The sequence below is a fragment of the Peromyscus leucopus genome, chromosome 15 (assembly GCF_004664715.2).
Source record: "Peromyscus leucopus breed LL Stock chromosome 15, UCI_PerLeu_2.1, whole genome shotgun sequence".
Taxonomy (NCBI): Eukaryota; Metazoa; Chordata; class Mammalia; order Rodentia; family Cricetidae; genus Peromyscus; species Peromyscus leucopus.
Genome location: NC_051076.1, coordinates 54,177,186 through 54,201,493, shown reverse-complemented (window position 1 = coordinate 54,201,493; position 24,308 = coordinate 54,177,186). Strand labels below are relative to the sequence as shown.

Sequence of the window (24,308 nt, the reverse complement as noted above, 5' to 3'; positions counted from 1 at the left end):
GAAGGAAGAAAAGAAAGGAAGAAAAGGCTTCAGTTTATAGTTTAAGAAGAGTATGCTTAGAAACTGCAAGGTAAGACCTGAAACATACAAGGTTTAATGTTTACTGACTAACTGCTGATAAGATGGCTTAGGTTTTTGAATAATGCTTCCTAAATGATTTTCACTAATGAACACCTCTAGAAAATACTGGTTTGCTTTGCTGCTTGATATCCTAGATAACTGGAGGTTGGTGAAAAACAACTGGTTAGACCCAGGGAGAAAAAGCTTCAGGGATCTTGGGTGAGGGGTAGAGTAGAGTGCCTGATTGACACAGGAGACGAAGTCAGCTCTTCCTCCTGCTGTCACCTAAACCAAGTGCGTGTCTACTGTTAGGTTGACTGGCTTCTCACTGTAGAGAGCTGCTTGCCCATCCTACAGGGAGACTACTGAATAAATCTAGAGATAGGTGAGGCGGGAGTGTGCCTAAATGGTCCAGGGAACAAGGAGCAAAAAAGTGTCATCATCGATGAGCACAGCGCAGAAGTGACCACCAACAACCTCCCACAGAGGAGGGCAGGAAGAAGGAGAAGTTCTAGGACACAGAGTTTAGAAACCTCCGCTCAATCTCCGACACTATGGAGACTGTGACTGTGGCTACCCATGTTCTAGGAATGGCCTGCTTCTCTTACTTCTGTCCTCTGCATAGCTTTTCTTTTAAAAGCGTAAGAGTTACATTTGGTCCACTCTAGGGTCTAGATATCTTATCTCTATAAAATAGCATTACTTATTTCAAAAGAGGTGTGAATCTTCTACCCAATTTGCAGGTTAACACACAAATATACCATATGTTTCAATCAGGAAGTCTTGAAGAAAAGTCCTTAAGAGTTTTGTTAAAGATCATTTTGTTCTACCTTTCACTCAAGACAAATGAATAATGGTCACTGAGATGGGTCTCTGGTGTGTTTGAACTAGATAAAATTGTTCAGTGAAGGGATTACTTTTCACAGCTTTAATGGCTTAAGAGGAGGCAGCAGAAACTGGGAATCGGACCCTTGGGCAGAAGAGACTTAAAGCTTTGGGAAACCAATAAGAATCCAATGAGCTTAAAATACGGTTTGGAAAATGTCCCAAATTAAGAAGCAGGCTCCTTCCTTTTATACCTCTGGAAATACTCCATAAGAGCTCCCTGCTCAGGCCTGCTTCTAATAAGAGAGCCAAGTGAAGACTGCCATTACTGCAGAGGGCAGTCCTAGAAAGGGACAGGAACCAGGATGGTTTTGATTTCTGAAATGAGGCTGGATAGAAAATCCCCACAAAAGCTTTTAACTGGAAAGTTATCAGGAGTCAGAAAGGCACATAATCAAAACCAAACTCTTTCTACCACGTTTAAAATAAAGTCATGGCTCTGGAAAGCTGGGCCCAAGGGAAAGGAACAGACCAAGTCACATGTCTACTGCCAAGGTTGAAACTGCTTTAACTCATGTTCCTTTGGAGTCAGGATCTGACCCCACAGCGATGGGAAAAAAATCTATTTACATTTCCAAGAGAAGGACGAAGTAGAAGGAACATTTTATATCATGTTCTGTATTCTAGCTGAGCCAGGGGAAACAAGTTGAGCTATTCTGGGATGCCCCACAGAGAACCACCCTTTCATTTCAGAGTTCTCAGGCTGATGAGAAACAAGCCAACAGAAGTGAGATTGCAAAGATAGAATTTAAGACCACATTTCAGAACCCCTGAAAACCTAATCATAATAATAACACACACATACTGTTACAAACCATTCTGGTTTCATCAGTATGTCCAGGAGAGACAAAAGTGACCTAGCCTTGTAACTTAAGGAATGCTCTTCATAATGCAAAGGAATAGGATTTCAAGGAAACTTGAAATAAAGGCAGTATACTGGTCTGTAGTGTTGGAATAGATCTTTCCAAGTCTGTATCCCCAACAAAACAGTGGAGATCTTGTACAAATTGAAAATAGACAGACGGACAAAGAACAAGATTTGTGTAACGATGCGATCATGGGGAAGACAATGAGAGAGCAGTATCGGCTCCCCTACATGTGCATAAAAACCATTATTTCCTTATTATCACCAAAGTTTCAGTTGTGTTAGTTTTCTCTTGCCATAGAACTCAGATCTTACAACACCCATGATCCCAGCTGTATAGGTAGCAGGGCTGGTACAGCTCTAGAGGCTTCTGGGTTCTCTGCCTTGGAGCTCGTCCACCAGGGACTCCAGGATCTTGCAGCTTAGGCTGCAGGCCCGTGCTTTCCTGCTTTCAGATAGTGGCCACTGGGGCTTGGGGGGTCTCCATGTCCCTTCTCACTCCGTCCCTGCCCTCTCCAATCCAGCAATGGCATACGGGTCCTTTCCACCCGTCATACCTTTTACCTTTTGTGCCATCAGGCTCACACGGTTAGACCAGGCAGGCCCACCTGGGGGAAAACATCTGCCTATCATAAGGTCAGCTGTGCAGACGATGGTTACCTATTCACAGCAAATCTGTATTTTCATAAATACAGGGTCTGGAGATTAGACCAGGATATAATCTGAAAGCCATTTCCAACTTCCTGCCTTTAACAACAAAACATGTCAGTTAATAACATCCTGGAAGAAACATGGCCTCTCAGCTGCAATGAGTGACCATATACAGTCGGCATCCAAACAATGCTAAACATACTCCCTTGTGCTAGAACAAAGTGCTCATACGTCTGAGAGACAGTAGACCTCTAAGCAAAAAATTAGCACCTATTAAATTACATATATCTTCATCATATTAAATGCCTTGGTTTGTTTTTTATCAATTACCAAATACATATGGGCAAATAGCTAAATGAGAAAGTCAAATTCACCACTTAACATTGTTTCTGTTATAGCTATTTCTTTTTAACTTGGTATTTATTGTTGTGCATGGGTGTGCACGATGTGCATGTGTAGAGACAGGACAACTCTGTGGCACTGGCTCTTTTCTTCCACATTACATGGGTCCCAAGGATCAAACTCAGGTTGTCTGGCTTGCTAGTGCTTTACCCACTGAGACATCTCTCAGACCCTCACTGTAAATATTCGTGGAAAATGTCACATGCTAGATAATGACTCCCTATTGGTGTTCACTTGTTTGTTTAGTGTGGAGGAGTAAATGTGAACATATCTATCCTATAAACTTTATAACACTGCAGGCAGAAAGAAATCAAGTGGTGTTAGCTTGCATATTCTACTACATCTTACCACATTTTAAAATAAAAATCAACTGGGGCTGGCAAGATGGCAAGTGGGTAAAGGCCCTTGCTCTCAAGCCAGATGACTTGAATGTGATTCTCCAGGACCCACACCACAGAAGGAGAGAACTGGTTCCTCCACACTCATGCCGCACAACATGTGAGCACCATCTCCACGTAAATATAACAAATAAAAAAAGTTCGTTATATTATAGATATACTCATCTTCTGGTGTATTTATTAAGCAAAATATTATTGGGATTTTACAGCTCATAGTTTCTACAGTTCCTGAAGAATGTCTGGATTATTTTGGAATTATAAAATGTCCTTAGAAGGAATCATATGAATATACCAAGTCCTCCATAAAATATCCGAGGCAAACCATTTTTTAAATTTAAAGATAATTTTAAAATCCTTAGAAACTACATATACCTTTATAAGCTCACACATGCTCTCTACCTAGGCATCTGTGTGCTATGTATGCTATATGATGAAGATGGACAAAAGAAATGAGAAGCCCTGAAAGGCATGGCTCTAGCACATGGTTTGCACTTCTTACACACCACAGACATCCTCTCCCTATGGCTTGGATATACCAGTGTGCACAGCTGCTTGAATAATACTGCAACGATTAAAAAATTGGGCTTGGTAAAGCCTGACTGCTCCTCCAAAAGCAGTTTGTTAACACTGCATATAGTCATCAGAAATTTAGTTCTGGGGCTGTAGCTCAGTGACAGAGCACTTACCTAGCATGTACTGAGCTCCATCCTCAGCACAGGGAAAAAAAAAAAAAGCCACGAATTTACAAATCCCCAGCTCAGCGTTAAGCCCCCAGCAGTCCCAGTCTTCAAGTGTCCTTGTGTCTTCATGAGTGCCTGGGTCTCATCCTGAGAATCTTCAGGAGATCACACCTCTTCAAGGCAATAAACTTCCCATGCTCAAAGCTCAAGAAGAGATACTTTTCTGTTTGTTTGATTTTTGAGACAAGGTTTCACTATGTAGTCCTGGCTGGCTTCAAACTGTGGCAATCTTGTCTGCCTCCTGAATGCTTGAGGTACCGGCATGCAACAACCATGGCTTTGTGTGCATGTGTGCATGTGAGTGTGTTTTGTGTTTATGAGACGTGGTCTTATGTACCCGAGACTGTCCTCACAATCACTGTGCAGCTAAGGAGCCTTGAACTTCTGATCCTCCCGCCTCTACCTCCCCAGTGGTGGGAAAACGAGCTTGTGACGCCATGCCTCGCTGAGATGGATTTGTTGTTGTTGTTGTTGTTGTTTTACATAGTAAATGCCACAGCTTGTTGGGAAGCAGTCATTTAAATTTAATTTAGAGCAAGCTATTGATGAAAACTTTGAAAAGGTCTTCCTAGATTTCACATCCCAAAGCGAAAGCGCTGGCAAGGTGGTTCAAATGGTAAGACACTTGCCCCAGAGTGATTCAAGTCTGCCAACCCGAGCCACGAAAAGGTCAGAGGAAAGAACTGACTCCACAGGCTGTCCTCAGACCGCTATCTACACACTGTAGCACTATACACAGCAACAGTGAAAATTCAAGAGGGAAATAATCCCAAGAGCCTTAGCCTAAGTAACATGTGATCAAACTTAGTAAGCTCTACAGGCCAGGGACTTCCTCTGTTTTAACTTTTTCTTTTTGTCTTGCAGAAACCAAAATATCAACTCATTTATTTTGGAGCTACAGATGTACTAGCATGATAAACAGGAATCGTAGAATTGCCTTGGGATACCCCATGTTCTGCTTTCAGTTCAGAAGTGGCACTCTCTAGCATGCAGCCTCTGACTTCAAAATGGTCGAGTGGGAATAGAGCAGAGTGTCCAAATCTTAGACAGACAGCCTGTTCACGCTACATTTTCACTAAGTGCCTGTGTATTGCCAGCCTTGCCAGTGACATCGAGTAATAAATACAATTACAAAATCTAAGACACGACTCTTTGATCTTCTAAGCACACTTACAAAACCGAGCAAGGCAAGAAATAAACTGAATGCAATTAAGGGTCAGAGTATATGGTTCTTGCAGTAAACTAAAAAGGAGAGACTAATTAGAGATCTTGGACAAGGCTTTAAGGAAGGTCACAGACATCCTAGAGTCTGAAGCTGTAGTTGTTAAAAATGACACTATCATGTGTGACTTATAGGAAATCTGCCACAGGTTATGGCTTTGCTAGAGCTACAGTTACCCCATAATGTTACTTTGCTCTGAAAGACAGCACTCCAAAAGGTAAAAACAACACAAAACTGAATTAAAGAAATTACTGTTCCATTTTTATTCTACTGCAGGGAAATGGAATCTTCAAGCACACAGTTGTTTGGATTTCGGGTTTTCCCAGAGCTGACTGGGTCTATTAAAATGTAGACCTCAGCAGAGGAAATGCTGTAGCCTGCTTGGAGGCAGGGCAAGGGTCCTTCCGGGAAGAAAACCCTTAGTAATTCATGTTCTACTCTATCCAAACTTGTTACAACTTAATAGGTTCCAAGTTGTAATATTTGTTTCAAATTTATTTACAAAGCAAATTAATAATATAAACAAAACAATAAAATCACTTGACTATAAGGATCTGTTTTTGAGCACTAAAAATGGCTTTAGAGAAACAATTTATATATAGTTGACAGACACACTAGACATGATGTGAGGTCATACCACCACAAGGTATGGCATATTTTCTTTTCTCCTATCTAAAGGAAGAAGACAATCGCTGCATCCAGACTGCAAAATAGTGAGTTTAAATGGCTTTAGGTCAGACAGGGTAAGAAGGAAGTGGGCTGGATCCACAAATAATATGTTTCACTTGAGTGTTAAGGAATTTATTTGATCTTAATTCTAATTTTAAAGTTCCAAATCAAAATGATATAAAATTCTTTAAAATTTTTTTAATTGTCACTTTCCCAATTATTCTGCAAGGGTTTCCCTCCTTTAAAATAGGTTGACTTGCCCTCATCTTCTTTTTCAAATCAACCCCAATAATCGGAATACTGGCAATCGTCTAGGAGCTCTTTCAGGGAGTCACGGCGGTGTCCCTGGGGCAGCTGTACATCCTGAGGTTAGACAAAGCCTGGATCCTGATTGCTGCTGCAGCATCTCCAGTTCTGAGATCTTAGATAACCAATTCCCTCTGTTTCAGTGGGTTCACCAGTGAAATGCGGACAATGGCACTCAGTGTTGAAGGTTACTGATAGCACTAAGAAAGGTAACAAACGAGAGTCCTTGGTACTGTGCTGGCCAGCACATGCTCTGTAAATGACAGCTACTCAAAGTGCTAGTTTCTCCCAAGTTTCCATGCTGTCTCTCTTGTTCCTCTTTTTGGTCCTTTGAGTCTCCCAAATGCTTGATGACTACTAGAGGGATCAAGGTCAAATAAATTCCTTAGCACTCAAGTGAAACACTGTGTTTGTGGATCCAGCCCACTTCCTACTCATGCCTTCTAACCTACAGCCATGTAGGCTCATTATTTTGCTAGGTGGATGCTGCTCTTTCTCAAAGCAATACAAAGATTTTTTTTTAAGACTTATTATACTTTCATTTACTTCACAATTTAATTTCAATCTAAAAATACTTAGTGTTTCACACAGTCTTTAAAATGGCTACTTATGTTTTACATGGCATCATGCAATCAAAGAAGCTTGTTGGATTGGAGGCTGTAATGACATGCCACTGTCAGATAACCAACACCCAGTGCATAAAAAGCAGGTCAAGATCAGAACCAAAAAAGAGCTAAAAAAGAACAAAGGGCTGATGAAGTCCAACTCCATTTCCCCTCGGCCTTCTGAGTACAATTAACTGTCAGCTCACCCAAACATGAGATAGAGAGAAAAACCAAGCCAAGCCATGTGAATGGTCTGGGAACGTCTTCAAACTCAAAAAACACAATTCCTGGCTACACAACCAATATGTATCGAAAATAAAACTAGAATTCAGCTGCAAACTCATAACCAATTGACTCTCAACTTCCTAAATTTCTGGATCCTTTGAGAACAGAACTTATTACTGTAACAGAAAGCTGAGTACAGTGCTCCCAGGCAAAAAAGCAGACCCAGGGCCTGCTGTCTCAATGCATACGGTTCCCGTCGTAACTGCAAACAGCCGGCTGTCACTTCTGGTTTACACTCAGTCCTTTCTTTATGGGACCTTCATTCCTTAGACACATTTATCTCTCATAGCTTCGTCATTACTGTCAATCTTTTCAGTCTGTAATTAATTTATTATGTACTGAGCTCTGGATCAACTATAGGATTAATATCTCTTATCTGCAATGTACAGGATCAAAAGTATCTCAGATCTCCATCTCTCTTTCTCTCCAGATTTTGGGGCATTTGCATAATAAGAAATGTTGGAGATAGATCCCAAAACAAAAACTTCTTTTGTTTCCTATACACTTTAAACATGTAGTATATAGACAATTTTTATTTTATTTTATTTTTTACAAAATCTTTAGTACACCTCAATTTTTTATTTATTTATTTATTTTGGTTTTTCGAGACAGGGTTTCTCTGTGTAGTTTTGAGCCTTTCCTGGAACTCACTTTGTAGACCAGGCTGGCCTTGAACTCACAGAGATCTGCCTGCCTCTGCCTCCCGAGCGCTGGGATTAAAGGCATGCGACACCACCTCCCGGCTTGTACACCTCCATTTTTAATGTGACATGAAATGGGATTTTCTCCTTGTGGCATCATGTTGGCCCTCAAAATTTTCAATTCTGGAACCTTTCAGATTGTGGCTTAGGTATGCTAAAGGTACATTTTCTGAATGTCACTATCTGACTGTCCCCAGCGCCTCTTATCCAGTCAATCCTGACATGAAAACACATTTCTGCCTCTCACTGTTGACAGTCCAGTTTGTTCTCTTTCCTGTCACTTTCGCACGGCCATCCCTGCTCCCATTCTATCAGCCCTCAGGCTTTGTCAGCTCGCCATCTAAACAGCAGAATGCTTCCTGTGTCCTGGAGAACATCTCAGACCAGTCCCCTGCCATGTCTCACCCCAATCCCTGCCATCGGGGACAACTGACTTGAGCAGCCTCCAGCATTCAGCTTCCGATGCTTCTTTCTCTAATATGCAACCTGGCTCACAACTCTACTTCAGATCCTCAATCCTGTGTCCACTGGCTAACCCCCCAAATCCTAAGAGTGAAAGACGAAGAGCCACATGGCATGATCCCTTCTCTCCTATTATAAATGTATCTTTCATTCCAGCTGCACTGAACTGCAGCTCTCAAAACAATGTCGTATTTTCTCACGCTCTCCCCCTCTGCCTCTGTAATATACGGGTCGGTCTTCTTTGCTATCTAGCTTCTGCTGTCCTTTACACATAAAGCTAACACATTTTTTTTTTTCTACTTGAGTCAACAAAAATACTCTGAACCTATGTTCTTTTAGAAAATTCATCTCCCTGGATATGAATTTTGTTTTTCATCTCTCCAATTAGAAAATATGTCTTTCATTTATGAATTCCAGCATACAAAACAGGAGTTATAACATAGCAAATGCTCATGAGATATTAATTGTGAGAGAATTACTAATAGAGCAGATTGGTTGGCACGTGGCACAGTCTATAATCCCAGAGTTGAGACAGGAGGCTTGCCCATGAATCAAGACTAGCCCACATGAGACCACACATCAAAACAGCAGATGACCTATTACCTACTTACCACGGAACCGTGGTATTACAGAGGCAAGAGCAGGCCACAGCTTACACAAAAGGAGCTAATGTCTTCAACACCCCCAGTCTTTCTGCTCAATACACGATGGCTTCAGAAGCTACCTTATCAAGGCTCTATGTAGGGCATGGATTAACTAAGCCAGCATACACATCCTTAGAACTTCAGTAATAGTTTCCAATGGGGAACCTGCTTTCATTCCTACAGACTCTATCAGCACTACCCAGAAGGATTCCTTGGACTAAAGAATCACAGTTTATTGACTTTTCTTGAGTGGAATAAAACAAACAAAAATGGATCGTGGCTTTAATTAGGCAGAAAAAAAAAAGGTTAACAGATTGCACCCTAATTAGCATTATTCACCCAGAAAAATGTTTCTCATTCCTTGATAATGAATTATAAAGTGGAGTTTAATGAAGCAAAACAAAAAGGATTCCAGATTGGTAATGCCCCAGATGTAGTATCCTAAGTAAAGAGCATAAAATAATATACTATTAAAGTATTTGGTGTTGGACAGAGTTATACAAAGCACCTCTCAAGATTGATAATACCTAAGGATGAAAAGTGGAGAGGCCTTTGTCATGAAAACCAGAGTTGTTACATAAATAAGCACCTATGAAAGCTGCAACCTTTTTTTTTTTTTTCTCTTTTCTTTTTTTGGTTTTTCGAGTCAGGGTTTCTCTGTGTAGCTTTGCGCCTTTCCTGGAACTCACTCTGTAGCCCAGGCTGGCCTCGAACTCACAGAGATCCACTTGGGATTAAAGACGTGCGCCACCACCGCCCGGCTAAGCTGCAACCTTTTATCATTCAATTTATCTAATGTAATGATTAGGGGTGATTATAAAATAAGGCAAACAGATTAACTGTTCCCTTTGTGTAAACTAGTAGTTGGTATGAAAAATAGTTATGTAAAACCTTTTCAATTTCAATGTTAGACCTGAAGCAATCCAGACTAAATGCTAGTGATCTTGGGCTATAAATACAGGTCAGATCCTTGTATCATAAATGAACAATTCAATGAACAATTGCATACTTAAAAGATTTCTAGAACTCAAGATATTCAGATGCTGATCCACTTACTTCAAGATGTAGTTAGCAGAGTTATTATCAAATAAGCATTACACGTTAGCTATCTGCTAGCATTTATCTACGTGTGTGTGTGTGTGTGTGTGTGTGTGTGTGTTCTATAGTTACGTTCTCTCTCACACACATGCCCTAGAGATGGAGATCTGAGATACTTTTGATCCTGTACATTGCAGATAAGAGATATTAATTCTATAGTTGATCCAGAGCTCAGTACATAATAAATTAATTACAGACTGAAAAGATTGACAGTAATGACGAAGCTATGAGAGATAAATGTGTCTAAGGAATGAAGGTCCCATAAAGAAAGGACTGAGTGTAAACCAGAAGTGACAGCCGGCTGTTTGCAGTTACGACGGGAACCGTATGCATTGAGACAGCAGGCCCTGGGTCTGCTTTCTTTGCCTGGGAGCACTGTACTCAGCTTTCTGTTACAGTAATAAGTTCTGTTCTCAAAGGATCCAGAAATTTAGGAAGTTGAGAGTCAATTGGTTATGAGTTTGCAGCTGAATTCTAGTTTTATTTTCGATACATATTGGTTGTGTAGCCAGGGATTGTGTTTTTCGAGTTTGAAGACGTTCCCAGACCATTCACATGGCTTGGCTTGGTTTTTCTCTCTATCTCATGTTTGGGTGAGCTGACAGTTAATTGTACTCAGAAGGCCGAGGGGAAATGGAGTTGGACTTCATCAGCCCTTTGTTCTTTTTTAGCTCTTTTTTGGTTCTGATCTTGACCTGCTTTTTATGCACTGGGTGTTGGTTATCTGACAGTGGCATGTCATTACAGCCTCCAATCCAACAAGCTTCTTTGATTGCATGATGCCATGTAAAACATAAGTAGCCATTTTAAAGACTGTGTGAAACACTAAGTATTTTTAGATTGAAATTAAATTGTGAAGTAAATGAAAGTATAATAAGTCTTAAAAAAATCTTTGTATTGCTTTGAGGAAGAGTAGCATCCACCTAGCAAAATAATGAGTCTACATGGCTGTAGGTTAGACTAGGTCTTGTTATATAGCTCAGGCAGACTGACTTTAATCTTGTGATTCTTCTGCCTCAGTCTCCTGAGAGCTGTTCTCAGTTACGTCATACTATATTAAAGGGGCATATTTTAATCAGCAAATAATACTTTGGTACTAAATATATGTGTTCAGAATTTTTAATTTTTTTCTATTTAAATTTTGGTAACACTGGGACTTAACATAGGGCCTTGTGCATTCCAGACTTTATGACTAGGATTCCTCAGTGCTGGCTTTTTTTTTTTCCCCTTATTTTGAGACAGGTCTCACTAAGTTGTCCAGGCAGTCCTTAAACTTATTGATCTTCCTGCCTCTGCCTCCTGAGCAGCCGAGATCACAAGTAGACCTGGCTTAGCATTTTAATGTTGAAAAACTGCTCTGAAAAGAAGCCTTTCTGGTGGTTGTATGAACCGGGTATCTTAAGTTCCAGCTGCTTCGAGGTAAGAGAATAGAGTTTCTGCTACAAAGAGACATGGTTCTGTTTTTCCAGAGTGACAGATCAGATGACAGATCAATAGCTCAGAGGGATGTTAGATCTGAAGCAATCCAGACTAAATACTTTAGATACAAGAGATGCTAAACTATGAGAAATGAGTGTAGATGCCAAGGAACTCGTTAAAGAAGTTATTTCATTAATCTACAGGAAACTTGCAATGCCACGACCGTTCTCAGTGTAGGCTGCAGGGTTTAGGAGGATGAAGAGGACAGATGGATGAAGGCTGGTGGTTTGGTTGTTTGTTTTAGAGAAGACAAGCTGAGGCTGGCCTTGAACTCAACTATGTAGCCAAGGCTAGTCTCAAATTTATGATCTTAGAATTCTTTTCTTTTTATATTTATGTTTTATTTTATGTGCATTGGTGTTTTGTCTACATGTGTGTTTGTGTGAAGGGAGGATGTTGGATCCCCTGGAACTGGAGTTACAAACCATTATGAGCTGCCATGTGGGTGCTGGGAATTGAACCTGGATCCCCTGGAAGAGCAGCCAGGGCTCTGAACCACTAAGCCATCTCTCCAGCCCCATGATCTTAGAATTTTTGTTTCAATATTCTGAGAGCTGAGTTTATAGGCATATGCCACCTTCACACCAGGGTTTTTTTAATTTTATTTATCTGAAAGAATGTTTTTTTCTGCATGTATATATGTTTATCATGTGCATGCCTGGTATCCACAGAGGTCAATGGACTCCCTGGAATTGGAATTATGGATGGTTGTGAGTCAGCATGTGGTTGCTGGAAACCAACATATATATGTATGTATGTGTGTGTGTGTATATACATATCTACATATGTAGATTTGTATATAAGAGTAATATGCACTTTTAATTGCAGAGCCATCTATCTCTCCAGCCTTTAAGGGGGTATTTTTTAAAATCATGTTTAACAGTATAATTTATGTTCAGAGAATAAAAATGAAAGTATGAATGGGCATTCAAGTAAACATGAATCTTGACTGTTAAGGACATGTACTTTCTTCTATTCAGATATGAGTGATACTTCATGGGGGAGAAAGCCAAACAATACAGGCAGGCAGGAGGGTCTGTTTGTTTTGTTTTGTACATTTATTTATTTATTTACTATTTTGTGTATGTGCACATGCATTTGTACAGAGCTCAGAGGACAACTTGTGGGCGTTGGTCCTCTTCTCCATCATTTCCTGGGAATTAAACTCAGGTCATCAGGCTTAGTGGGAAGTGTCTTAACCTGCTAAGCCATCTTGCTGGCCTTAGATTTAAACTCTTATATTATTAAGAAGGTCGCAGGCTTACTGAGTACAGAAATCTGGCATTACGTAATTCAAAAAGTATCAGCTACTGCCAAGAGTTTGAAAGTAAAGGTATGTGATAAAATAGTTTCTGTTCTGCACTCACTAAAAATCATCCTGCTTTTGTTTTCACAAGTTAAAAATAATATCTAGTCAGCTAGTTTTAATTGATCCATAGGGCTTCCTGGACATTTGTTGAAGAACAAAATGTCCAAAATACTCTGTAGGTAAACAGCCATTATTTAAGACCTCTCTGAGGACATTTTCCTTACATGGAAGCATTTCATAGTTAGCTCCTTTCCACCACTAGAATAATAACAAACTTTTAAACACCTGTTCAAAAATTCAGTCCTGCTTTGAAGAATGTTGGGTCAATCAGGGACTGCACCTCTCCAATGATGCAATCTCTAGCTGATTAAAAACTACGGGGGGGGGGGGGGATTTGAAGATAGAATAATTGGCCATGTCTTTACTGTAAAGACCTAGTAATTTTCTTTAAGAGAAATCTGAGGCCTACAAGGCCTCGAGATCTGTGGTGTCTTTAGCCTCAGAGGGCATGACTGGAATTTAAGAACCAGTCACGAGGGATTCAATTACGGCCTGTCAGTTGCCTCCCTTGGTCCACAGACACAGTGTTCCTCTTCCCTGCAATTTCAGTTTCCTGTATCCCTACCATGGATAACTTTTAGATTCCTACAGCTACCTAGGTTTTGAACTATTATTTTGGCCCATAAGCAGGTCCTTGAACGTGACCTTCAAATCTACCTGCCCTGCAATCAGTGTTTTGGATAAAGTTTTGGAGGCAGAGAAAGCTGAGCTGAAACCTCTGCCACTTCCTAGCCAAGTGATGCTAGACAAGCCACACCTCTTTGATGTAAGCCATTAACACTCAGCTTTCGGGCAGCAGGGAACCAACCTGTTGCAAGTAGGCATCAGAAGACATATGAGCACAAGACCACAATAAATACGCTGTTCAGGTATACCCCAAACCAGTTTTTACAGAGTACCCCAATTAGTCAAACATGAGAGTTAAATGAATAGACTAGTGAAATCTCATGAGATGAATCCTAGCTAAATCCCAAGAGTCAACAGCCTCCAAATTACTTTTGCACATCTTTCTCTGTCTCAGTCATTAAAGACATTCCCACCAAAGCCATATGAAAATCAACATTCTCTACAGTATGGTCTCAAGCCGTCTGGACACTGGAAGTTAGTTACAGTAAACTGATGCTATGGTGGGAATCTACAGCCTCCGGCCACTAAAACTGAGAAGTAGTCACTACTCATGTTTTGGATTTCCTGTAATTTAAACTCTCAAATTTGTTCCCACTGTGCTCTCTGTCTAAAAGGCAGGGGTGGGAGGTAAGAGAACCAGGTTAGAAAGATGGAGACAAGAAGGAGCACCAGATGCTAAGGAAGGAAAAAGAAAAAAGGAGGGCAGTTACTAAGCAAGCTTGCTGAGCGGTCCCAGGTATCCCAGATGCCCCTGGGGGCTGTGGTTTCCATGAACTGAATGGTGACAAGGAGGTCTTTACACCCAAAGGCGCTATGGGCTATGACGGGGGAAGGCAGCCCACGAAGCATTAACTGAAATAACGCTGCTCAGTTTTGTGGACATCAGTTAGGGGCCACAAGAAAATATCCAATGGCTGCTGCAAAAAGGGCCTGGAGCCTTGTGGTGAGGGAGGTACAGTCCACGAGGAGAAGAAATACTCCAGGAACCCAGGAGCTCAGTAGTGGTGACACTGTACAGCACTGTACAGTCTCCCTTGGTCCTCTCACATAAAGGACTGTGAGCAAAATAGTACCATAAGATTTTGGGGGGACTCTAGTAACTAAATATCTCTGGCTGGAGTCGCAGACCAATATGCTGCCTCCCAAATTTTACTATATGATAACTTACACTTGGAGGGAGCCACTGAAAATGAAAATAAAACAATAAAAAGAAGCCGCAGTCTGCTGAAGTTTCTTGCAAAATCCCACAGCTCTCCAAATAAGGAAGCCTGATTGCCCTCTTCTTACGCTGCTGTGTGTATGTTCCAGTGCAGTCCAGTTCCCTAGAGGGAGCTGCTCCTTGCCTGCTACCTAATATGCCCATCAGGGCTTCTCACTGCTCATTTGCCAGTGGTGGCATGTCTTGCCTTTGCCAGCGTTTGACCAGGAGGACACTGAGTTAGATACAAATGTCCCTATGTTAACAAATTAAGCAGAGCTAGTGACCAGAGGAAATGGAGGAAGTCTTAAAGGGCCCTGCCCATGATATCACAAGCTCCTTAACCCAGCTGGTTGTCAAAGGAGCTTCCTGGTGGTACCTGAGTGGAAGGCTGCCGGCATCCGCAAGTCTTAATTCACTCTGACTTTTTATTACTCACAGAGACATATAAATCAGGTAAAGGCATACACTGTCTCATGCACACACATATGAATATGCATACAGAACTTGGAAATGATGAAAATTTGATGCACAAAGTTTCATGCCATTAGGGAGCTTTTTCTCTTGAAACATAGTATTAATCCATAAAACACAGGAAAAACAGCAACTGAAAATGAGTTAAAAAAAAAAAAATAAAGCCTGTGAGTTCAAGGCCAGCCTGTCCTACAGAGTGAGATCCAGGACAGGCACCAAAATTACACAGAGTACCCTGTCCCCTCTAAAAAATAAAGGAAGGAAGGAAGGAAGGAAGGAAGGAAGGAAGGAAGGAAGGAAGGAAGGAAAAAAAAAGGAAGGAAGGAAGAAAAGCCCCATAACACATTGTGATAAAACCCTAGAACCTACTAAGGGTGGCGCACACCTTTATTCCCAGTACCTGGGAGGCTGAGGCAGGCGGATCTCTATTAGTTTGAGGCCAGTCTGGTCTACACAGCAAGCTCTAGGCCAACCAATACTCTATAGTAAGACCCTGCTCAAAACAAAAACAAAAACACCCCCCCAAAACCCCCAAATCAAAACCAAACAAAAAACTAACCAAGCACAAACAAACTAAAACAAAAACTAAACAATAAAACACATCTAACAAAAAATTCCCCAGAATCTTACTGCCAAGCAGTTTACAATAGATTAAAAGCTAAAAGACAGAAGCTGTAGCCTGAATTATTTAAGCCTGCTTTACTTAAGACAGTATCAAGTATTGTGAATCATAACCCCTTTAAGGAGAGATATCTGGGGCTTTACTTGCACGTTTCCTCCTAACTGACTTCTATATATTCTGAAACGCCCCTTTGCTCAGTCTCAACCTGCAAGTTACATGGAAACACATTTCCCACCTTCGACATAACTACGACCAGACATAAATACAAAAGGCTTACTCGGAGCGTCTTGGCAGTTGGGGAGGGAGATGCCGGGGGAGAATCAGACTGAGATTTCCTATTCCGTGTGAATTCTTTACTTCGTGTATATAAAGAGGACATGGCTCACGGGGTTGTAGACAGACACCCAACCTCTGGATTCTTCACACAAAGCTGAGAACTGTCCCTGTAGATTACTCTGACAGAATCTCTCCTTTTGAGTTGATACAAGATGACTTTGGATGGAACTAAATAAAGGATAAAAACCGCCTTGTAAATTATAGTCTTGAGCTCTGAACCAGTCCTCAGTTACAGAGTCTGAGAGTCGTGTCCCATCAATATTTCAGTTCAGCTTCAATCACAAGTGTGAGCAGGGTAAGGCATGTGCCAAACACCACCATTCATGCCTAGACCGGATTCTTGATTCTCAAAGGTCGCTTCTTACTCAGGTTGGCTCTTGAATAAAACCTGAATCTGGGCTCCCGACGACTCCAGATTAAATCCCGGAGGAGTGACGGTTCTGGATCTTGCTGCAGATGAGTCTGAGAGAAGTACTGTCACTTTATCCAGAAGGAAGAAACACAAGTCCTCCAGAAGCCACCCTGTCCTCGCTTAGCCTGATTCCACTGAGCTGTAAGGGTTTGAATTGCCGGGCTAAACTCAGGTTAAACAACTAAAAACACAAAGAAGGAACCAAGTTTACGAGAAGGAAGCAGTCTGAGGAAGTCAAGCTTCCCTAAGTCCTTCCAGACGAGCTGCCTTTGCTCTAAACACTCAGAGTCACACGCACATCTTTCCCCTCCCTCTTCTATTTTCTGACATTCCAAATCCCTATTCGCTCAGCGAGGAATGCTGGAGAGTAGCCAAGGGCAAGGATTCCCTTTCAACCCAGAACTCGGGTGCCACTTGCAGAAGGAAAAGAAAGCCCCTGGCTTCTAGGAATGGAGGCTGCAGGCGTGTCTCGGGGCAAGCCCACAACCTCCAGTAGTTACTACCCCAGAGCAGACAGCAGTTGCTAAGACTGATTTCTCTAAACACTTTTTTTTGCATACAAGAATAGTGATTTTCAACTCTGATATCTCTCCAGTAACAAGCCCAGACAGAAATGAGAAAGTACCTTCAAGACTTTTCTGTGAAGTTTCAGTGCCCTGGCATCCGCATCGTGAGAAAGGCCAGCAGTTTGAAACTCTGGCCCACTGCACAGTAAGCTCTGAAGACCAGAGATCTTATTGGCTAAGTCGCTTTAGAAAATGTGGCAGTTTCTTAAGACACCAAACAGCAAGGAAGAAGATTTGAAAGTGGAACAAAGGTGGAGAGAACCAACTGTTAACAGGTGACAGTTTCGGAATTTCAAGACGACAGGACTCAGCAGCACAGAGGAAACTAAGAGTTAACAAGAAAGGAATTTCTTCGCTGGGCGTTGAAGGAGTTTGGATTTGGCCTTGAAGAAACATCTCAAATTTAATCTCTTGCATTCTGTTGTCATCACTACTCTGTCCAACATTTCTAAGCCAAATGCTTTCTAAGCCAATGGGTTTATCCCCAAAGTAACAACTCATTTCCCTCCAGGCTCTTGGAAACTCTATCCCACCCTCCCCTTTCCACGTGAAATTTATACTTTTTCTCCCTTAAATCCTTCCAACTAATAGCTCTTCTGCCTCAATTGTTTTGATATCCTCTTTATTCCAAACACTAATTTTATGAAATTAAATAAGCAAAAGTGATCATCTACTTGGGGGGTTAATATGATGACTGCAGTTTAAGAAGGATTTATAATGAAGTCATGATTCACTTTCAATCTGAAAACAATTCCTTCCGACTGGAATTATATAGCTCCATCTAAAAGGCCAATTATTTTGAGAATTCTTATCTGTGAATTTTTTTGGGATATTTATTTTGTCTGTGTCTGATGTGGGTGCACATGTGCCGTGTGTGTGTGTGTGTGTGTGTGTGTGTGTGTGTGTGTGTGTGTGTGTACATGTAAGTCAGAAGACAACTTGGGGAGCTTTTTATTTCACCATGTGGGTTCCAGGGATTGAATTCAGGTTGTCAGGCTTGGAATCACAGCCTTTAGCTAGTGAGCCATTTTACTGATCCCCAATCTATGAATTTTATATTATGGATCTATCTTACATAGTTAACCCTGTCAATATGTTGAATGAACATTATGTCATCATGGTTACACTATTTTTAAAGGGACAGTAAGAACAACTCAGGCACAGTTTCTGGATCTGTTTCTCTATAGTTTATATAGTAACTTCACACTTCTAGCAATTGGAGAAGGACTGACTATAAACCCCTTTGTTCTTAAACGGCTATTGTTGTCTCTTCTCAGTTATATCATATGTCTACTTAAGGAAGTTCTAATATTGACAAATTCTTTTATATAATTTAAAGTGTTCCCATATAGCAGATGTTATCTTCTTTCCTCAATAATGCTGAAAAGTACATTGTTATATTATTATCTAATGGATGAGGAAACTTAGGTTCTAAAAGGTTAAACAACTTGGCCAAAGACACACAGCCAGCAGAAGTGAGCAAGAACACCACTACCGAGGGCTGAGCCCTCCTGATTCAGGTGAATAAAAACTGATGTGGAAAGACCTACTTACCAATCAAGGTCTTCAAGAAAACCACGGCCTTAAAGGGGATGTAGAGCATCTGAGACACTCACAGGAATAAATTAAAGTCTAGACCAAAGATAACTTCTCCAGAAAGGCTGAATCTAAACTCTCTCTTTGTTCACTTTTATATATTTATTTTCTTCAATTTTGCCAAAAAATGTATTCATCTGATTCAAAAAACATCAATTCCCCCATGAAAATGAAAGCATCTTTCCTATCCCAATGAAAAGAACAGAAAGGAAATGCACTTGGCTGAGGTTATACAGAGAATCTAGTTTTCAGTTCTACACCTCTGCAGTATCATTTCTAAAGTTGGACTCAGAGAGTCCAACAATCTACCTTTGTCTCCATACTGGTCCATTTAAAATTTTATTGTCCTGGCCCGGGATATTGATGATGACATAGTCACACTGTCCCTTAAGACAATCAGCATGGGGGTATCTGATTAAGAATTGCTCTCTTCTTTGCCTCCCCAGGCAAGAATTCTTCAGTTGCTAACTGAAACTATTCTTCTCAGATTGAGTCAGTAACCAAAGAGCCTGGCTAGGAAAAAAATCCCAGAAACAAGACTTCATGAGCTAAGCTTTATATTTGCTTAAAATATAACTTGTTTCAGAGAGGCAAGACAAAATGATGGGCTCATCTGTTTTATTTCTTCTAGGTAAGATAAAGAGAAGGGGTTGGTGACTATAAATGAATTAAGAGTCCCAGGCAGTCAGTTCAACAATCCCTAACTACAAGGACAAGCTAATAAAGGGTTTGTGTTTGAGTTGACATAAACCAAACATGTGAACAACAAACGAAAACCCTTACAGAGTGAATCCTGCTCAGACTCAATGCTCCAAAACTTAAAGGAAAAACTTAATGAATCAGGTATGCTTTCATTTAGTTTTTTTCTTATTATTCAAATCAAGAAAATGGAATGCCATAATTTAAAAGTGACACTTGGCAAACTGCTGGTGATGATACCAAGCCATGAACACGCTCCCACTGGGATGGCTAGTTTTAATTGTTAACGTGACACAGTCTTGAATCATCTATGAAGACAGTCCCAATGAGGACTTGTCTACCAGAGCAGGTTGGCTTGTGGGCATGTCTAAGATTAGAGACTGCCTTGATTGTAACTGATGTGGGAAGATCCAGCCTAAACTGAGCGGCACCATTCCCTGAGTCTGGGTCCTGGGTGGTCACATAAAAGAGAAGCGAGCTGAGCAGTAACAAGCATGCATGGATCCGTTTCTCTCTCTGCTCTTGACTGTGGATGTGATGTGACGAGATGTTTCAAATTCCTATCACCTCGATTTCTCTGCTATGATGAAATGTAATCTGGAATGGTAAGCTAAAATAAATCCCTTTTCTCCATTTGGCTTTTTCTCCAGTTATTTTATCAAAGCAAAAGACAAGACACCCATCATGCTGTGCTTTTGGAGAGACAGCATGTGGGCTTTACAGTCATCCACCCTGGGATGAAAACTAAACCCTTGCTCAACTCTCTGACATGGTTCTTTAACCTCAGCGAGTTTTATGTGGGTCACTTTCAAAATGGTGAAACATAATGTGGAGTTATGTTCTTTAGGGTTAATACACAAAAAATTAATCAAATATATGACCATACTCAATATAAGGTAGTTATCATAAAAAGTGTTTGGCCGATACACATATGCATTTATAAAACACATATAAAACTCTAAATGAAAATCTGAGGCAAAAATCTAAATACTAGCTTTCACATTTTATGCTCATTTATATTTTTTTATTTTTATTTATTATTTTGGTTTTGGTTTCTCTGTGTTGCCCTGGCTGTACTGGAACTCACTTTGTAGGACAGACTGACCTCAAACCCACAGAGATCTGCTTGGCTCTGCCTCCCAAGTGCTAGGATTAAAAGCGTATACCACCACCACCTGACTTCTTTTTTATTTTTTAAAGAACGATTTCATTTTTAATTATGAGTATGTCTGCAGATGATCACGTGAATGTATGTGTACATGGAGGCCAGAGGTATCAGATTCCCTGGAGCTGGAGTTACAACAAATGGTTGTGAGCCGCCTGATGGGGGTGCCGGGACTTGAACTCAAGTCCTCTGAAGAAGCAGTACCCACTCTTTACTGCTGAGCCATCTCTCTAGCCCCTGCTCTTGCTTTTCTTCAAGCCAGGTAGAAGGCTGCTATTAAAGGGTTAAGAGAATCTCTTTTCCCTCTGCCTACCTTGTCCCTTATCTTATTTCTTGGAAGGTAGAGTCCTGGAATGCATGGAGGGTATGGTGATGAAGCCATAGCCTGGCATCGTTAGGGGACAAGGACACCAAACAAGAGAGAAAATGTACTAAAGATCATAGAAAATAGGCTTCCATTTTTTTTTTTTAAAGATGGAAATATGAAGGGGAAAAAAGAAAGCTGAAATGACTTCTGTGTTTTTGTACAGAATTGAAAATAGTGATATGGTTCACGATTTTCAATATAGATAATGAAATGGAAATGTGTGCATATGTATTTCCTTGCTTCTGCTTACTAAGAGGGACTGGGAAGAGCAATACCCTACTAGCATTTGGAGACCAGCACCTAGATTACTGCTGCTGAAATGATACTTTCAACTAAAGGAACCAGACTCCTGGGAAAGTGATAATTCCATAGTTGGGAAAGGAAAAGAAAGTGAAGTTAGGTCCCTAAGTAACAAGAAGACACCAAAAGTCTGTTTAAAAAAGGGACATATGAACATCAAAAATTAAAGCAATGAACTAGCTGTTGAAGAAAATGGGCATCCATGAACATACATCAATATAAAGAAACGAACAATAATAAAAACAAACGAGGAAAGTTCTTTGTTATGGTAAAATGTAGAAAGAGTGATTAAGTTAGAAAGAGAACTGCCATTTTTTAGAAACTATCATTGCAAAATTCATTCAGGAAAGAAAAGCAATGAATCTCAAACCAGTAGTTAAAGTGGATGAGTGAGTGACTTTTACAAGATCCTAAAGTATTCCTTTACAACACACTGATAAATCACTAAAGAGCAAAAGGAACTCTGCCACGGAGACTCTTGGTATATGCCATCTTCATCTCTGATCAAAGGGAACAGCACAGGGAGGAGGACAAAGAGTTTGACAGGAGAAGAACATATAGCATCATTCCTGTGACAACATGGCATCACGACGCTAAGCACACAGCCTGGATCTAATTAGGGTGAAGCTCTGGACACATACAAGTCAAGGGGTATATGACTGGGCTCTTATCGTCAACTTCAGTCAAGGACGGACTGACTAGAGAGTCAAAACTTGGTGGGTTCACGACTCAGGCTTGGGTCCTTGTACTAGAAGGGCCATTACTGAGACAACGGGTCAGACTTGGATTGGGCCCCTGAGTGAAGGGGACAAAGAGTTCTTTGTCCTATTTCAGTATTTATGTGGTTTGAAACTGTTTCAAAACAAAAAGAAAAGTCTAGCTCTTTAATCTTACTAGGGTGGGAAAAGAGGACAAAGGGATGCCTTACCTCCAGAGAACTCTGAGAAATAGCTTCTCCTTTCAGAGGACTCTAGGATTTCACAGAACGGGGTTTCTCAATGCAACAGACCACCATTTGGGAGGGTACAATGACTATAATTTGAGACTCAATAGGTCATAAATCAAGTTAGTGGCTCATATCCAGATGGATAAAAAGTGAAACAGACCAGTAAATTATGGATGTGTTACACAGGAGGATTATGCGTTCTTGAAACTGTCGTTTTAGTTGTACAGAATGGACACAGTATGTATCGGATCATAATGTAGAATATATTTCATGCTCAGTTATAGCAAAAAGTTTGAAGCTCATGATGTGAAGACATTGATAGCTTTTGCTGACGGGAAGAGCAAGGGCGGTGCTTAGTCTGGCATAATCCAAGGATAGCCTCGATCAGTGAAGCCTGGAAACAGTACTGAAAGTCACTATCACAAATGTGGGAGCTGATGGACACTACCACGAGGCAGGAGAATGAGGGTATTATGGTGGCCAATGTCAGAGTGTTGGCCATACAAACATGGAAATTCAAATGCAGCCTGCTAAAACTTATGTGGTACATGACATGAAGATTCCCTCAATGTCACTAAAAGTTTTTGGAGACAGAGTCTGACTTTGTAGCCCTGACTGGCCTCACACTCAGAGATCTGCCTGCCTCTGGAGTACTGGGATTAAAGGTGTGTGCCACCGCGGCCAGCCTTGCCGTTAAAGGTTTCCACCAGAGGAACTTGTACTTGACATCATATCAAGTATCAAGGCAGGAATGTTGGGAATGGCAACTCACTTTTCTAAATCATGACAGAAGACACCCCACTAGCTGACAACTCAAATTCAAGTGTCATTGCCACACGAAGAGGGGGCCAGTGGTAGTTACCTCTGTCTTCAGTTTTCAAGTTTAATTAGGGAGAGGGAAGGAAGAATTTTGAGAGAATATAGAATTAAAAAAAGAAAAGAAGGGGGGGGTGGCTCAGCAGTTAAAAGCTTTTGCTGCACAAGCCCGATGAGCTGAGCTCCACCCTAAAAAGGCAGATGTGGTGGTGTCACCTGTAATCCCAGCACTACTGCAGGATGGGGCCTGGTGGAGACAGGGGAACTGACAGGGAGCTCACGGGCCAACTAGCCTGGATCACGTTACACAGCAGCAAAATCAGTGTATCCTGCCTAAAAACAAGGTGGAAGGTGAGAAGTAACCTCCACATTCATTCCACGGAGTGTGAGTGCATGTGTGTACATGTGTGTGAGCAAGCACATGCACACACAGACACACGTACACAGACAGACAGACAGACAGGCACACACTCTCACCGACAGAAAGGAGAGCAGGACCAACTTCTGCATCGTTCCTGTGACAGTCCTGTCACCTCTCGAGATGTCAGGGTTGAGCCTGAGCTACAGAGTTTACGGCAGCGTTAGGTGACTGTAGTCGGAATCTAGGTCTAATCCTAGACTCTTCTGAAATATCTTCCAACCTGAAACTTAACCATCTACAACAGTGGTTCTCAAACTGTGGGTTACTACCTGTTGGTGGTCGCATATTAGACAGCCTTCATGTCAGATATTTACCTTACCATTCATAACAGTAGCACAATTACAGTTATGAGGAAGCAGCGAAATAACTTTATGGTTGGGGGTCACCACGACGTGAGGAACTGTGTTAAAAGGTCGTAGCACTAGGAAGTTTGAGAACCATTGGTCTGGAAGTACACCTACTATTCCGTTTTTGGTATAGTGACAAAAGAATTCTTTACCATTGTGTATTTACTCTGCTACAGCAAAACTATGGGAAAGTCTCCTAGGAAAGGTGAGCACAGCTTCCAGATGGCAAAGGTCTTCAGGGCCCAGAGAGGACCCCCGACAGTTTGGTAGACATTACCTCATCTTTCAAGAATTTCTTGGCTGCTTCCTACAAATCAACTTTTAAGTGGCTTAGTTTGTAATAAACTGAGTTGCTGTAATACGTGCGTTTAGCTCAGATTTCGGGAAGTGGTGAGGACTCAAATATTACCAGTCAAGAATTATAGTTTAAATAGTTTACCCATTCTTTGAAGCCAAGAACTGGACATAGAAAAACCATTTTCAGGCCTGTTTATGGATACAATGGTCAATAGGCAGATTTTTATTTTCATTATCAACAGGTACTTTTTTTCATTAATTCATCTAAAAACTATTAA

At 41.0% G+C, this 24,308-nt stretch overlaps 1 protein-coding gene across 6 annotated transcripts in view; it reads right to left on the bottom strand.

Annotated features, from left to right (window-relative positions):
- The window catches only part of Ppp1r12b (protein phosphatase 1 regulatory subunit 12B), a 216,566-nt gene that overhangs the window by 28,902 nt on the left and 163,356 nt on the right, over positions 1–24,308 (bottom strand). Inside the window, exon 1 of one of the 6 annotated variants that reach the window (XM_028876633.2) lies at positions 16,040–17,604. The exons of the other annotated variants lie outside the window; for them this stretch is intronic. Within the exon in view, the coding sequence (XP_028732466.1) occupies positions 16,040–16,141 (102 nt within the window). The 5' untranslated portion in view covers positions 16,142–17,604. Of the gene's footprint in view, positions 1–16,039; positions 17,605–24,308 lie in introns of those variants that run through there. 6 annotated transcript variants of the gene reach the window in all.